This window comes from Montipora capricornis, chromosome 6 (genome assembly GCF_036669925.1).
Source record: "Montipora capricornis isolate CH-2021 chromosome 6, ASM3666992v2, whole genome shotgun sequence".
NCBI classification, from domain to species: Eukaryota; Metazoa; Cnidaria; class Anthozoa; order Scleractinia; family Acroporidae; genus Montipora; species Montipora capricornis.
This window is the reverse complement of record NC_090888.1, coordinates 19,929,155-19,945,773: the sequence shown is the minus strand read 5'-3', so window position 1 is coordinate 19,945,773 and position 16,619 is coordinate 19,929,155. Positions and strand designations below refer to the sequence as shown.

The 16,619-nt window shown below is 37.9% G+C and overlaps 2 protein-coding genes across 2 annotated transcripts; one reads left to right on the top strand and one right to left on the bottom strand.

Annotated features, from left to right (window-relative positions):
* The first annotated feature begins 64 nt into the window (after nucleotides 1-64).
* On the top strand, nucleotides 65-9,298 carry LOC138051751 (prohibitin-2-like). Its single transcript, XM_068898005.1, has 10 exons — nucleotides 65-160; nucleotides 452-537; nucleotides 1,796-1,919; nucleotides 2,618-2,677; nucleotides 3,931-4,005; nucleotides 5,665-5,719; nucleotides 7,364-7,467; nucleotides 7,708-7,785; nucleotides 8,342-8,421; nucleotides 8,911-9,298. Exons 3-10 carry the CDS (start codon nucleotides 1,911-1,913, stop codon nucleotides 8,945-8,947), a joined length of 498 nt encoding a protein of 165 aa, XP_068754106.1. The 5' UTR covers nucleotides 65-160; nucleotides 452-537; nucleotides 1,796-1,910; the 3' UTR covers nucleotides 8,948-9,298.
* Nucleotides 9,299-9,807: 509 nt separating this feature from the next.
* Nucleotides 9,808-16,358, bottom strand: LOC138051749 (kelch-like protein 17). Its single transcript, XM_068898003.1, has 3 exons — nucleotides 14,320-16,358; nucleotides 11,705-11,892; nucleotides 9,808-10,961 (listed from the first exon to the last, which is right to left on the bottom strand). The coding sequence occupies exons 1-3, from the start codon at nucleotides 15,591-15,593 to the stop codon at nucleotides 10,684-10,686; spliced, it is 1,740 nt and encodes a 579-aa protein (XP_068754104.1). The 5' UTR covers nucleotides 15,594-16,358; the 3' UTR covers nucleotides 9,808-10,683.
* Between the last annotated feature and the right edge of the window lie 261 nt (nucleotides 16,359-16,619).

Below are 16,619 nucleotides of genomic sequence, written 5' to 3'. Positions count from 1 at the left end.
AATTGGATCATACATGTATCATTATGCCTCTGTCCTGTGATAATCAGTTTCTCTGTTATTCTTTGTCTTAAAGTTGATGGTGGTCACAGGGCGATCACATTTTCAGCAGAATTTGGTGGAATCCACAAACAATATGTACAACTGAAGGAATTCATTTCAGGTATAGCCATTCATTCATTCACTCACATAGTTCGCTCACCTTACACCACCCACCCACCCACCGCTCACTCCCCTCACTCCTCCTCACTCACTTCACTCACTCACTCACTCACTTCACTCACTCACTCAATCACCATCACATTCACCTCACGTCACTCCACTCAGCGCTCACTCACTCACTCACTCAATACAAATTTTGTTTTCTTTCATTCTTTTACTTTTACCATTTGTGTTAGACTTGATTATTTAATGTTTCAATCACTTTTTTTTCCTTGCTTTTATTCGTTTTCAGGATAACCGTGTTGCGTTTCAATATCCTATAATTTATGACATCAGAATCAAAGGCCAAGAAGATTATTTCTCCAACTGGAAGTAAAGGTATTGGGGTGATTAAACCAGTACATGTACTTGTTTTGATGCAAATTTCTTGAATAAGTAAACATGTGTCTTGGTTGCTCAGGGGTTTCATTAAACTCTTGAGTTTAGATACTGGGCTAAATAATAATGTAAATCGGTGGTCACTCTGTCTTTTACAAGGGTTGAGTTACAAAGCAAGACAGAGTAGCCTGCAATGAGAGGCGAAATAATTTCTGACAAACAGACAGCGGTATACTGCCATTGACCTGCTTCTACTGAAACCCCTGGTTGCCCTATGTGCTTTTAGTAGCTATCCCTTAAATGTTTATGTTTCTACATGGGTCTGTGTGTGTCCCAAACTACATATAAGTAAAAAATCGAAAGTGATTCAGTATTGTCTGTACGCCCTCTTATCGACAACGATATTCGTCATCACAGTGGTCAAAATGTTGTGGACTCACAAGGCGGAGCCAAACCATGCTTAACCACTTTCGATTTGTTTTTTTACCACAATAAAATTATTTAATTCAAGAACCTTCCACACTATTATCTTTAAGTGAGAGCCTTTCAATCAAATTACACTGTAACATCTTCAGTTGATCATCAAGCCACTTAATTACATGTACTTCTGTCCAGAAGCTCTTGGAGTACATGTAGTTACAATATACAAGAATGTCGTTCACTGTTTCATCCACTTCTCCACAAAAAAGAACACACTGCGGAAAGGATAATATGCCAATCTTGTGAAGAAATACATGTTTTTGTTACCCACTTACATGTATTCAGAACTTTGTGACATAATTTTGTTTTTTTGGCTGTCTTTAAGTGAAAAATGGCAGAATTCTTAAGGCCTGCTTTGTCAATCAATCTACTGAATGTCCCATTAGCCCATTCACCCCTAAACCGGCCTAAACCAGCCAGACTTTACTATTTTACTCTGTCTAACGCCAGACGATTTTACATCAATAAGGAAACCCCGCGAGTCAATGGGTTAGGAAGTTTGTAGCATTATTAACCCATTGACTCCCAGGGGTTCCCCATTGACGAATAAAATCATCTAGCGTTAGACAGAGTAAAATACTAAGTCTGGCCGGTTTAGGCGGTTTGAACGTCAAGGGTTAAGTATTAATTTTAATGAATATCAGGCCACTTTCCACTATAATCACCTACTGTTGTATTTGGCACAAAAACAACTGGGGGAGGCCTTGTTAGATAATTCTTGTTTTGTTGTCTGGGTTAATATCACTTAATATTATTCATTAAAAATCATGTTCCTTAGATCTGCAAATGGTCAACATTGGTCTTCGAGTGCTGGCTCGTCCACAGGCCACTATGCTGCCGGAGATGTTCAGGAAACTTGGACTGGACTTTGATGAGAGGGTTTTACCTTCTATATGAATGAGGTATGCTGAGTATGTAGACTTTGAAGGTTGCCAATTATTAAAGAAGGTGTACACTGTACATGATTGTTAGTACTTTTTGTTTGTTTTTTTTTTTTGTTTTGTTGTTGTTTTTTTTTTGTTTTTTTTTTGTTTTTTTTTTTGTTTTTTTTTTTGTTTTTTTTTGTTTTTTTTTTTTGTTTGGGGGGGGGGGATGGGGAAGGGAGAGTGGGGCACCTGTACAACACTCAGTTCCTGGCTATTGCGGAAACCTAAACCTACAGTACACCACGATTATTAGCTTTAAATTAACATTTTTTTTTTCGTTAGTTTTCTTTTTCTTCTTATTTCTAACTTTAGTACAAGTAGTGCTCTTCTCACTCATTATTTAATGAATGGGTTTTTCGGAAAACTAGGCTTCTACAGTGCATCTCTTCACACCCTAAGGATTTCTCTATTGTTGGGAAAAATAGCCCAAGTAAAATCTGTAAGTGTCACTTGTTGCAGGGGTTAGAGGTAATAATTGACGCAGATTGAAAAGCATCAATATAAAAAGATAGCAGTAATAACATGTACTGTATGTGTACATTCACGTATAATACATTGTACATGCAGGTAATTACATGTAGCTGAAGAGAAGTTTTTGGTAGCCATACATTAGTTACGTGTGCTGTTAATACGGGGTAATTATATTTATTTTGTGTACATGTAACTGTATGTAGGTTTTGAAGAGTGTTGTGGCCCAGTTCAATGCCTCGCAGCTGATAACCATGCGACAAGAGGTAAAATAAATACATTTCTGAGAAAGAATGGTTGTAAGTTTTGATTGGACATGCAGTTCTTATAATTATGAATGATCATTGATCTAGTGTGCAAATCATGTATCTCCTTTTTTGACTGCCTAGTTTCTCCAACCCCCATTCTTAACTTTGATTTCTACCAGATGTTCTGTACATGTATGGTGGCCATGTTGGTGGAAAGAACAATTATATCGAAAAGGTCTTTGGGAATTGACTCAGACTATTATTCTGCAAAACTTGACCTACGTTTTTTCTATTGTTTTGGCACCAACTTGGCCATCTTATCACATGAATAATCAAAGAATTATTATTTTGGAAAGCCATTAATTTTTGCCATTCAAAGTTAATTAATTCTGTCTTTTTTTTTTTCTTTTTTTTTCTGTCATGTCCATCACAATAAAGATGTTTTTTGTTCGTCTTGTTTGTGTATGTCAGGCCTTCTGATAGGGTGCAATGAAAAATTGCAAATTGTGCGAAATTTGCAGGGCAGATTATGCGATTAGAAAGGCCAATTATGCGTTAAATATTGTAAATTATGTGAATTTTTTTCTGTGCAATTTTAAGCTTGTTTTTCAAGGTTTCAGGATAAAAAAAACATAAAGACATTTTGAACACAAGGAAACAGTTATTATGAATCTTGATCGACATTAGTTTGGACAAGTAAAAAAAAAATAGGTCTTCTGCACTATTGGTGCACCACAGCTAACATGCCAAATGAATGATCAATAATTATTAAATTAAATATTCCTGTATGCTATGACTAGCTTCTTACACTTTGTTTTTGTGTGCAGTATTATTATATTTCTGAACAGATTTGCTAATCTGAACAAAGGGGGTGTTTGTGTTACACCAATTGGCGACTCTTTAAGAATGAGACTCGTACCAGGCCCCCCACATGCAAAATAATGCCTTGAACTTCAAATATTTACGAAATTGAAGGTAACAAAGGCTTTTTAGCCGTTTTCAAAGGGTAAATCATCTTAAAAATGGCGTATTTATGCAGGAACTCCTAAGAGACTTGTTGATTTATGTTTTATTTTATGAATTTTGTGCATTCTTTTGTGAATTATGCGATTTTTCGTGAATTGGGCGATCGGATGCGATTTGAGGTCGATTGTGCGAAATCGCACCATCACGTAATATCAGGAGGCCTGATATGTGTGTGCTGTCAAACCAACAAAATTGAATTAATGATTTCTATTCAGTGTAGCCTCATGTGTGGTTTTATGTTGCAGGTGAGTCTGCTTATCAGAAGGCAGCTAACTGATCGAGCAAAGGACTTTTACATCATCCTGGATGATGTGTCTATTGTGAGTTTATTATTTTGGTCTACTTTCATGGCCATTTTGTTTATAGCAATCCAGTTCTAAAGCTTGTAACCACACAAGGGTAATTAAAAATAATATAATTATAATTATTTGCAAAGGCCTTTTTTTTGCCTTACTTACATTATAGACACTTGATACAGTGTATAACTATATATATGATGGAACACAATCATTGCAAGAAGAGACTTAAGGAGGCAGTGTGGCCCAGTGGTTGGGGCGCTTGCCTTGAGATCCGGAGATCCCGGGTTCAAGACCCGCTCTGACCACTCGTTGAATTTGATCCTGGTAGTCCCTGGTTCAACTTCCCAGCTGCACTTGTAAATAGCCAACTGGTTTGCCTCCAGCCAATTGGGTTGGCTATGGGGAGGGGTCAATTAAGTATGTATTGTATTGTATTATTGTATAAGTTAATGATGATTATTATACTAAAACAGTGGTTAGCATTGAGGACCTGTGCACTCTGATTGCCTACTCAAACTCCAAATATCCTTTGCTGTTCTCCTCCGAGGAACTTGCATGGGACTTGTGCCCGAAAATAATTATTTTGATCGTTGCAGGAATGAATGAATTAAAATCATCTTTTTGTGCTATAAAATTATTATCTCACTGTTTTAGTATACTAAAACAACTGCTTGTTTCAACTGTTCACCTCAGTGTTGCTAGAGGTGGATATTTTTTTTCACACTGAATATCACAGTTATGCTTGTTACTTACATGTACATGTACATGTACATGTACATGTACTGTAGCAGTAAAGAAAGGAAATCCTGATAAAAGTAGTAATTACGTGTATGGTTGTGTAGTCCTGAAAAACTAAAACTAAAAAGGATGTATTGGGAAACTATCATGGGGAATCTGTCATCTGGAAGTGGCACCAGTAGTTGTTGGTGCACTCAAAGAAGTAAGCAAAAGACATGGTTTGAAAAGCTACAGTGTAGGGATTACCACCAGGAGAAGATTGTTGCAGAAAACAGTCTTGCTAGGATTACAGCATTACAGGATCCTAAGGAAGGTGTTGAAAAGTTGAAGGAGAAGTAATGACCCAAAGGACCATTGGTCCTTTGGTGTAATGTCGGTATAAGATCTGCCAGAGCTACATGTATAGCTACATGTAAGGCATTTGTTTACATAATTATAATAATAATGAACAAAATGATACAGTATATTATTGAACTGTGGATATAAAATCAAGTGAAGCCATGATCCTTGCACTTATGAATGCGGCAATAATTATTGCATAGAGAAGCCTGAAAATTTTAGGACTTCAACAGGGTTTGAACCTGTGACCTCACAATGCCAGTGCGACGCTCTAACCAACTGAGCTACATGTATGATCCCACTGATTTTGGGAGCTGGTTACTTGTGGGTTCAAATGTTCCTGTGATCAAATCAATGAACGAAAATCATATGAATCAATTTTGTTGATTCAGGTTTTTCTACACAATTGCTAAAATTGCGTTCATAACTGCGAGGATCATAGCTTCATTGAATGTTAATAATGATGATAACAGGAAGAAAAAAGAATGATGATGATGGTGATGATGATTTACTTTCTGTGGTTTGAAGTAAAAGAAGAAACCATCAGTCTGGTTCCAGGATTCATGTTGATGCTGACTTTTAACTTGATTTTATTTTTTATAGACTGACTTGAGTTTTGGGAGGGAATACACTGCTGCTATTGAGGCAAAGCAAGTTGGTGAGTTCAGATTTTGTTTTGGCTCAGTTACCCAGTACATGTATTCCTTTTCGACACTGTTAGGAGGATGAACACCCTAACGCACGAAATTGTAATCAAGCCTGGTTGTAAAAATGTACAATGTATTATTCAGGGTTGATTTACTGCAACTACATGTACATGTACATGTAACCCATTTACCCTTGAACCAGTGCCTACTGACGAGTGCAATTCAAATTGTTTGGTCTTCGAGTAATATGATAATGTTTAAAGAGCTACTTTTTTTCTTCAGATTTTAAAAGTGTACTTGCTTAACACCTGACTGGCAAAATTTGCCCGATTTGACCTCAGAGGGTTGGATCTAGGGAAAAGTGACTTCATTTACACACTAGCTTGAAATTTCAGGGTATACATGCAATACAGGTTATTAAATGTGCAAAACACAAGTTTAAATGAAGTTAAATGCACTTTAACTGAGTTAACTAGGAGCGACTGCCGTCAGTTGTTGTTAGTGGCTTTGTTGTATCATCTTGCGCATGCGTTGGATTCCTCGTGCTTTGCATGGTACAGCTTATTCATCGGTGTGGCAGGAAGGAGCATTTTGTGCAGAGGGTTTAGCGGTTTTTTCCCCTCCCTCCCATCCCCCCTCTACTTTCCACTGTTTACATTGTATGAGTGATGGGTGCCTGTCTTTTCAAGGGCGTGGGGGCTCATGGCTGGTTTGTCAGGTTTTGCCAGCCATCATTGCAGTCTCCATCTTGGAGCTGGCTGCCAGTAGTGGAAGCTATGGCTCAGGCATCCAACCTCCACTTTAGCGACACAGTTGTTAAAAGTCTGAAAGCCCGAAACTCCCATGCTGCATATTAATTCAGCTGTTTACACACACATTGCTTTCATAATAGTGAGTACAGTTGTATTTAACGTCATTTTCTCCTTGATCCAGCTCTCTCAAGATTTTAAATTTTAGTAGTAATGTGGACTGGTCATTAAAAAGGAAAATTCCAGTTAAGGACGGTGCCTGCTAATTCAAAGGTATTTTTGCACGGTTTACTGAATATGCAGGAAATGCAGACCTTAACAAGTGTTATTAAAATCCAAAAAGAAATTGGGGGTAACCGCGCATTTCTTGAAGATAATTAATCAACAATATTTGTAAAAAGCTTTAAAACACAAAGCAATGAATGACGTTCTTTTCCAAATTGAAGCTTAATTATCTCTGAAATAGTGGTTACCCCCAATTTTCTTTTTGGACACCAAGAGAACTTGGTAAGTTTTGCTTTCTTCACAATCATGGTTTTGAAGTGCGCAAAAATATCTCTGTATTATAATTAATAATCAATACCCATATGAAATCCAAGTATCTCAAGATGCGCAATAACAATAGTAGGCACCGTCCTTAAAACAAACACTCTGGTGCCTTTTGCAATCAAGGCTTAAAACTTGGGTCACTTAGTGTTTAGTGAACATAGTTTTGGAATACAAAAAAGTACATAGTAACACTTTAAGTGTCACTTTTAGAAGGGAAGGAGTTAGTCCTGTAAAGGGGCATAGTTTTTGAGTGGACATCGTTGTTTTCCCCTGGACTGGCCCTCGCTGATGAGGAAAGTTTGTCAGCGACGCCCAAAGGAGAAAATGAAAAGCTTAGATTTGATTTGATCTTCACAGCCCAGCAAGAAGCACAGCGAGCGCAATTCTTGGTGGAAAAGGCAATCCAAGAGAGACAGCAGAAAATAGTACAAGCTGAAGGAGAAGCCAAGGCAGCCACTTTGATATCCTTTCTTTCTACTGTAATCGAGCAATGTGTGTGCCCCCCCTTCACTTTTGCCCCTTTCTCCTGAACTCTGGAAATGGCAGTCAGTCAACTGCTGTCTTGGTCCAAAGAATATGGAACTTAATTGAAGTAGCTCAAGTAGGTAGCAGTATGTGGGTTATAATTATAACATACATGTAGTTGGTAGTTGTTGTACATAGGTCTTTGATTTGTTAAGTTCAACCTTGACAATAATTACCTAGGTAATGCTCTGAAAGGTAATCCTGGTTATTTGAAGCTGAGGAGGATAAGAGCAGCACAACTGATTTCAAACACAGTAAGAACTACATTCAATGTACATGTATCTATTGTATTATACTTGATACATGTAGTAGCATTATAATTGTAAATTGACATTTATTATATAAACGCCAATGAAATACCAAGTGAGCTTTTGCGTGAAAACATGATACGTATCTTCACACGTGAAGATAACATGTTATTTTCACACTTGAAAAGATCATTGTTGCTATGGTTAGATATGAAAATCGTGCCTTTCGTGAAATGATTGAGTATTTCATTGGTGTTTATTATTATATCATAAATAGAACATTAAATGGCCGCTTGGAGATACAAAATAATTGCTCTTCGAGTGTTGAAAAATAATTATTTCACTCCTTCGCTGCACTCACTCGTGAAATATCATTTTTACAACACTCGAAGAGAAATTTGGTATCTCCGTGCGGGCATGTAATATCCTCTATGTAATTTGCTATCTGGTGCTAATCCAAGTCATTTTCATTTGACTAGCCAACCAACCAACAGACTGTGCATGTACAATGGACTGGCTGGTGGAAACAATAAAATGATTTATTAATTTTTTTTCCCTTTAGATTTCAAACTCACAAAACATGGTGTTCTTGGATTCAGGAGCACTGATGTTGAATGTCAGAGATACAGATGATGTGGAGGAGTAAGTAATGTTGTAGACAGCAACTACAACATTATTATTACTATTGTCATTATCATTATCATTATCATCATCATTATCATCATCATCATCATCCAACAGTTACATGTACTGTATTAGTTACTGTACAGAAAATGCATGAAAAAAATACAAATATTCCACAATATTTGTACAGTAGAAGACCGGTTTGACTAGATGAGGTACTGATGTTTGCCCAGTACTTGTCATGTACAAATCTGTCACAAATTCTCAGTTTTATACATGTATTTACTATTGCAAAAATAAAAATAAAATTAATAGTTTATTGGACGATTTAGTGTGTAGTATAGTGGGATACTTTTACTCATCTTGCAGCGAGACCCCGACAATAAAATATCCCATGATACTACTCACTAAATCATTCAATAACATATATTTAGGTTTCCTCAATGTCTTTCACAAGTTCTTAATGTCACTCCTCTGAAATGGTTTGTTTTACCTGTTCATTTTCAGGGCTTTAGGATTGGAATCAAAGTCGAAAAAGAAATGAGAAGCACATTAAGATCCAGCTACATCGTATGTTCAAGGAGCAGCTTGCATGTCGAACATGAAGCAAATGTATGAACTTTTCACAATTCAAGAATGCAAGCTCTTGCGAGTAAAGTAGGGAAAAGACATCAAGTTCGATACAGGGGTACAAAATTTACCACAAAGTACAATAATATAATACAACTGAAGTTACATTGTTTAACTTTCTGTTGTTGTTTTTTTTAACTTTTCTAGTGATGCTTGACTTCTGCACATACCTTTGCATTTTGCACAATACAATGCACAAAAAAACTGATGTAATGTTGTGAACGGGCAAAGCCTAATAAATAAAAGCCACAATACTTTAAATGTACTGTAATGACCAAGAGTGTTTTTCCATTTCCCAAGTCCACTAGACCCTTGGGATATCCTACAGGTTAGCAAGTGGCATTATGAAGTACATGTACCTTGACTCACTGACATTTTGTGTTTTTCAAGGAAACAGGCACAATGGCAAAGGGCATTGATTGCCTCCCACCTCGAGGCTCATATTTGAGAATGGTTCTCCAACGACATGTAATTCGCAAGTACTGTACCTGGAAATCTGTACCCTGAGGTCTTTTTCTTTTAAAACGTCAAGCGGACCGATATAGCTATTCCGTGTATTCACTATTTGCTACATGTACATGCTACATTGGGTGTACATGTATTCCTTTACTCGCTATTCCATTGTTCCAAGAGAGAAAAAACCTCTGGCATCCAGGGTAGTAATCTGTGCATGCATTATAAAATCTTGTTAGTCTGAAAATTCCTGGCTCCAAGAAAAAAATAATCACAACAGAAACTATTACATTTTCCACATAAAAGAAACTTTTGAATGACTTCTTTAATAATTTTTATTATCATTTCCCCAACAGAGTATTTCACATCTAGTTCAACAACTACAAGCATTGTTCTTTTCATTTTACTTGGAAGTCATCACTAAACTTGTTCTCTACCCTAGCCCTCTCCTGAAACTAGTGTATTATTAAAATGACTGTATTAATTAACCCTTTAAATCGTCATGCATCATTTTCAATTACCCTGTAAGCTTTCCCATCACAAGAAAAACAGTTTCATTCCACACTTAAGGTAACTTTAACTTAACTTTGATAACTACATGTGCCAGTAGGGTTAAAAATAATAATTACCGGTAAATGATTTCAGTATTGAACAGAAATCACTATCCAACTCTCAACAGTTCAATAAATCCATCTTGTGCATCTAGCCTGAGTGATTAAAAACCCTCATTTACAGTAACTATAATAGTTCTGCAGATTGTGGTACAACTGTATGCCATTTCACAATCTCTAGTGAAAAAGCCACTTAGTTTGGTATTCAAGTTAATGTTATTACCAGTACATGTGTAAACCCTGATCTAAACAAAGAGAAGGAAGGTCTGGAATACTCTAAGTTCATCAAAACTGTATTAAGGTAGCTGAGAACCTTTACAAGGAAAGCATTCAGTTTTTCCACACAGGCAAGCACACTACGTGCAAAGTTCTATCTGGCTTGTATTTTAGCCTACATACTGACAGTAAGCACTCCCATAAAAACAAATACCTTCAAGAGGATCTTGCCGTGTTGTGGTCACGACAAAACTTAGGTATTGCCACTTCACCCTGTAAAAAGTCACTTTACATGATTGTACTCTCAACCGAGCAAGAATGTTCGTGAAGAAAGTCAAACAACTGGAGACATACATGCATTTAGACAGTGTTAGAGTAACAGCACCTGAGCCACAACAACCCCAACACTGCTTCGCCGTGTGCTCATAGAGACAACAGAAGTCCACTTGTTAGTCTCTGGGTCGTATTTCTCAATGCTGTTTAAACTTGAGCTACCATCATTACCCCCTACAGCATACAGGGTGCCATCAATAACTGCAACATCATGAGTACTACGTCTTGTATTCATTGGAGCCAAGCCAGTCCATGAATCAGTAATTGGTTCATATCGCTCCATTGTATTCAGACATGATGCACCATCGTTCCCTCCTAAAGGAGACAAAAAGGTTAATGGCTTGCTCTAAATTAAGGCAAGTAAGGAAGAATTACAAAAGGGCATATTAGTAGTAAAGCAATGACTTTACTGATGCTGTCCTTCCAAACAAAAGTAGTGTGGGAGTACAGTATGATAACAATGGCTACAGGTGTTGTGGTTTTAACTCCTTTTCAAACCAGTTTGAAAAGTTTTGATTTTCCTTTGTCTAACATTCCTTATAATCTGAAACAACAGAAAAATCAAAATTGAACTAGATCGAAAAATGTTGAACCGTTGAACCATAACAGCTGCAGCCTTACAGTCCTACAGATAGGACACAAAGACTGTACTAGCATTATACATTTAGGTAGTGTGTCTGCTCATGAGTTGGACAACATGTTGGTTTTGTGTCGTCAGATGTGTTGGTAATGTGTCTGTGACATGTTGGTTTTACATGTATGTCAGCTGACACTTGTTTGGTTGGACTTAATTACTAACAACCCCCCCCCCCCCCCCTCCTTTAATTATTTTGGTATTGGACTTGTAGTTCTTAACCAGTTAAAAGCTGTCCCCTCCATTAACGAGAAGTGCCTCTTTAACTCAGCATTCATCCGGCTTGTTTTTCTGCTAATATTAAGACTCTGACATCTTACATCTTCGATTGAAATTTCATATTATTTTGTGTTTTTAGGGCTCACAGTGTTCATTATTCTTACATGTATGTTAATGTACAAGGGAACACAACCTTTCCACTTACCCACAACATAAAGTGTGTCATTCAGTACTGCCACACCAGCACTGCTTCTACGGCTTGCCATACTGGCTGCTGCTCTCCATGTGTTTGTCATGGGATCAAAACACTCCACTGTATTAAGGTGTGCACTACCATCATAACCTCCAATGGCATACACTATACCATTAACAACACCAACACGTACATATCGCCTGAAGATAACAAAACGGCTTTGTTAAAGTGAATTTATATACATGAATCTGGGGCTTGTTTATTTTTTTTTTTTCAAACTTTGAGAATCATTGCTCTGAAAAGGTGACTTCCAAGGGATAAAGCCAACAAGTAAAGTGGGAATAAAAACTGGTGACTGGTTCGCAGAATGGACATGTAGTAAAACCTTTAACCCATTGACTCCCAGGGGTTCCCCATTGACGAGTAAAATAATCTGGCGTTAGACAGAGTAAAATAATAAGTCTGGCTGGTTTAGGCCGGTTTGGACGTCAAAGGTTAAAATTTCTCTCAGTTGAAAAATACTTGGGTTAATCGCTTTAAATCTTCGTTTGTTTGAAACATTGAGCAATTTAACCAACATATTTTTCAAATGAGTGATTTTTTTTTTTTAAGTTTCTTACCTTCTGGGCCCGATTGTTCGAAAGCCGATTAGCTTAATCCAGGATTACATGTAGCGTACACTTTTGTTTCATGTTTTCAACTTTTTGGTGAAAGGTTGTTTTGCTTATGTTTGTTTTTCAAGATTGACTTCTTCTAATGTAAAGTTTTGCCAAATATCAACGTTGAACAGCATTTAGTAGTGGAGTAATAAACTCCTTGGTTAATTTTTAATCTGGGATTAGCGTTAATCGGCTTTTGAACAACCGGGCCCTGGTTTTTAGCCCTTTCATTAGAAAGGTTATGCATCAAAAAAGTGGAATAAACAATAATATTAGAAAGGTTGCAAAGAAATTAGTAGCAATGACCACATTACTTTTCACAAACACATACTGGTAAGTAGCATTAATATTGCATTATGTAGGACTTGACCTGCTAATGCCCCCACCCTATGGCTAGGTGTCGACAGCCTGATGCCTAGCAACCCTGGTTCACCCCCACCTTTCAAAAAAGTCAGTAGACAAAAGTAGATGTCTGTAGGCCATAGTGCTTTGTCTCCTCAGAAAACTCAGCCGGACCATTCCTATTTCTTCGGTACAAAATAACACCTAATTTTCAATTCTTGATTACATATGATAATTAAACATAAACACCCGCAGATAAGCCACACCTTTTTCAGCTACAGGTAAATTGTCACTAGAAATCAGGGGTGCAGCTTATCTACGGGAACATTTGAAAAAGGCTGCTTCTGGTATCCAGCTTTCCGATCTAATGCCTGCGTACTAAGCTACGAACATTCCACTCACGTTCTTGTAATGAGAAAATCTATGGAAAAACTGTGTTGAATGAAACAAAACCTGTCAACAAATACCAGAAAAAGATCAATCATATGTCAACGTTGATAGAAACGATGTTTATTACATTAAAGTGCTAAAATTGTGGGTAAGATTTTAAAGTATTTTCCATTTCAATGTTAATGTTGAGTTTACGTGTTCAAGTGTTCAATGAACAGTGGATGAAGAAGACTTCTAAAGACTCCACTTTGGATTTCTCCCGATTTCCTTCAAAGAGCTTTTTTTTCAAAAATTGTCAGGGTGTGGCTTTATAATCTGCGGGTCTTTTTGGTATTATTATTATTATTATTATTATTATTATTATTATTATTATTATTATTATTATTATTATTTAGTGTTGCCAAGGTCAGAAAACAGTCTGCGATATTTCATGAATAATGACTGTGTAGCAACCAACCCTACTAAAGTTTGTTGGTTTTAATGTTAATAGCAAAATTTTACTTATAATAATTAGATTTTCTCACACCCAAGTGGCTTTTTTGTCTTTTAAAACAATAATGTGTTTTCTTAAATCGATAAAACTAAGTTAATTCAGTTTGATTGGAAAAAAACCTCACTGAATCATTCATTAATCCCTTTAGTCCTGCAAGTAAAATTCTACTCTTTCTAACGCCACACAATTTTACCCGCCAATGGGGGCAACATTAGGAATGCCAATGTCTTAACTACACTATAGACTATGAAGTTCAAATTCTTATCACTGCTATCAATCACTGTAGCAGGATGGGTTCATTGGCCATAACCAGCATTCAGACTGGCTCAGATTTCCATGCACATGCTGGCTTATGTTTTTTGACAGTCTGAACACTGTGGCTACAAACAGGATTTAGGTGGTTGAAAGTTGAACTTTAATGTCAACATGATTAGTCATGAAATTAACAATAACTGTACATGTATGCTACTGTATAGTATAATAATAATAATAATAATAATAATAATAATAATGGTGTTGGAGCTCTAGAGTAAGAAGAAAACTCTAAGGGACCTTTGGTCATAGGCTATGACCCGCTCCCTTAAGAAGCAAACCAGAAAAAAGATCATCCAGTTCACAAAGATGATGATGATGATAATGATGATGATGATGATGATGATGATGATGATGATGATGATGATGATGATGATGATGATGATGATGATGATGATGATGATGATAATAATAATAATAATAATGCATACCTTCTAGTAATCATAGCAGCAACTGACGTCCACTGAGAAGTCAATGGATCATATCGTTCCACACTGTTAAGACATGAAGCACCATCATATCCACCGATGGCATAAATCAACCCATTCAAAACAGCTACACCCAAACAGCTACGACGGGTACCCATAGAGGGCATCACTAGCCATGCATTGCTCTGTGGACAATATGCTTCCACTGTTGCCAGGTCATTACTACCATCATATCCACCCACAGCATAGATCTTCCCATCAACTGCACCAACACCAACACGAGCGCGCTTGGTTGACATAGGTGTGACCATACACCATCTGTCAATCCTAGGGTCGTAACACTCACATTCACTGTGAATAGCAAAGAGACTGCCTCCACCAATGGCAAATAAAATTGCGACCTGACCCGTAGGCTTGCGACAGACAGTTCTAGGGCTCTGCAGTATCGCTCGCTGTTCTGGAAGCAAATGGTACTTCATTGCTTCAATTAGCAAGTCCTTGCAATCAGTCGTACTTCTAATGAGATCTTCAGTTTCCACTCGGGTCATCAAGCATTCCCTACTCAACAAAGGCAATCTCACAAATGGCAAGAGGTCACGGACAAATACTCTGCGGTTGTCCACGTCGAACTTAATCCAGTTTATCACGGCGTTATAAACTTGCTCTTCACTCTCCACGTTAACATCATTGCTTGATATGAGCTCTAAAACTTGCTCGACAGAGAGAAGCATGAATTCCTCAGTTTGCGAGACCTCCAAAAAGTGTTGTAGCGCGAAGCGATGAGAGTATTCCAACAGATCGGTACAAGTGTGTGTATCAGCAAAAGCGCGGATTCCCAGACAGTTGGAAGGGTGTAGCTGGTTCTTTAGAAACTCACAGCAAGCGTCCTTCACGCTTGTTAGCTGTAGTAAACTTGAAGCAGGAAGCAACGCCTGAACGTTGTCCTCGCTGACTTGAATCCTCGCTGTGTACGCGAAATCCACGAGCAACTCTATCGCGTCAGGGTCAACACCCTGAAGAGTTATATCGCGCTGTCTGCTTTCGATGAGCTCACTTGTAAACATCGCCTGAAAATACGGACTGCAGGAGGCCAGTACAATTCGGTGGGCAGAGATACGACGATGGCGCTCGCCGATGACAAGGTTCACATCGCACAATTCGCCTTTGGACCGCATTGCTTTCATGCAGGAAAACGCCTCCTCGGTGTGAGTTGGCGAAAAATGAGAAATATACTCCACTCGCGTTTCTTGATGAGAAGTCGTTCTAAACTGCTGCATTGCTGAAGTAGAAATAACCGCTACAGATAACTAAGTCCCTTGATTCCAAAGTACAGATATTTATCAGACTGCCGGCGTTTCCGTGTGCAAACAGTTCAATTCGGGCTAAATTAGACTTGTAGTACTGTCCGCCGATCGCACCAATTTTCCTGAAACCACTTCGATCGTGGAACAGGAGTTCTTTAGACAAAAGCAAAATTTCCGTTGACAGATGACTTTATGTCTTGGTAAGAATATTCAAAACAACAACAAGAATTATTTACTGTCATGGCGAATGCATAGCAGGTCCATCTTCTAGAACCCAGTACTTTTTCACATTAGTTGGCCTGGAGATCTGGGCTGCACGGCTGTTGTAGGGCGCGCTAACTGGGCGCGCTTAGAGCTCAGGGAACTTATGAACATAAAAATTATTTGTGAAACAGCTGGGCCTATAGTTCATAGTCCTTGTCCAAGAAGACTTGAAAGTCTAACCCATTTGCAGATGAAATTACAAAGGCAGCACTTTCTCCTCAGTTATTTTAAGATCCTGAGTGTTGATCCGGTCGGGGTTCGGTAACCGGTCGTTTCGATCGAAACCAAAAGTCAGTTCGATCGAAGGCAAGAGTCAGTGCGATCGAAGAGTAAATGTTTCTTTCTCGGCGTTCCTGATCGGCAATGCTCAATTAGCTATTCGCTATAACGTGCGTACACTGAAACACGGGATTTAAGATTTTATTACCATGATGAAACGAACAAGTATTGTCACTTTCAATGAGAACCGAGCGAAAAGAGATTAAACGCTGCTGAAAACACTTGCGTTTGGAACAGAATCCGTGGAACATATTATCACAGCTTCTCATCGTTGCAAAACAGTTCCGCACGCCAAAATACGAAAGCAAATGCGCTTGGAACATAAAGAATGGTCGCGTCTGTTTTCTGTTAAAGCAACTTAAAAGCCGATTTGATAAATAGTAAGTTCAATACACTTAAGCAATAGTTACAGTCTTCGATCGAACTGACTCTTGTCTTCGATCGAATCGACTTTTG

Excerpts from the sequence above, each read along its gene's own strand:
- LOC138051749 (XM_068898003.1), bottom strand. The coding sequence starts at position 15,593 with ATGCAGCAGTTTAGAACGACTTCTCATCAAGAAACGCGAGTGGAGTAT. Across the intron at positions 11,893-14,319 it reads GCTGCTATGATTACTAGAAG|GCGATATGTACGTGTTGGTG; the intron begins GTATGCATTATT and ends TGTTATCTTCAG. Across the intron at positions 10,962-11,704 it reads TGACACACTTTATGTTGTGG|GAGGGAACGATGGTGCATCA; the intron begins GTAAGTGGAAAG and ends TGTCTCCTTTAG.
- LOC138051751 (XM_068898005.1), top strand. Across the intron at positions 2,678-3,930 it reads TGATAACCATGCGACAAGAG|GTGAGTCTGCTTATCAGAAG; the intron begins GTAAAATAAATA and ends TTTATGTTGCAG. Across the intron at positions 8,422-8,910 it reads GATACAGATGATGTGGAGGA|GGCTTTAGGATTGGAATCAA; the intron begins GTAAGTAATGTT and ends GTTCATTTTCAG.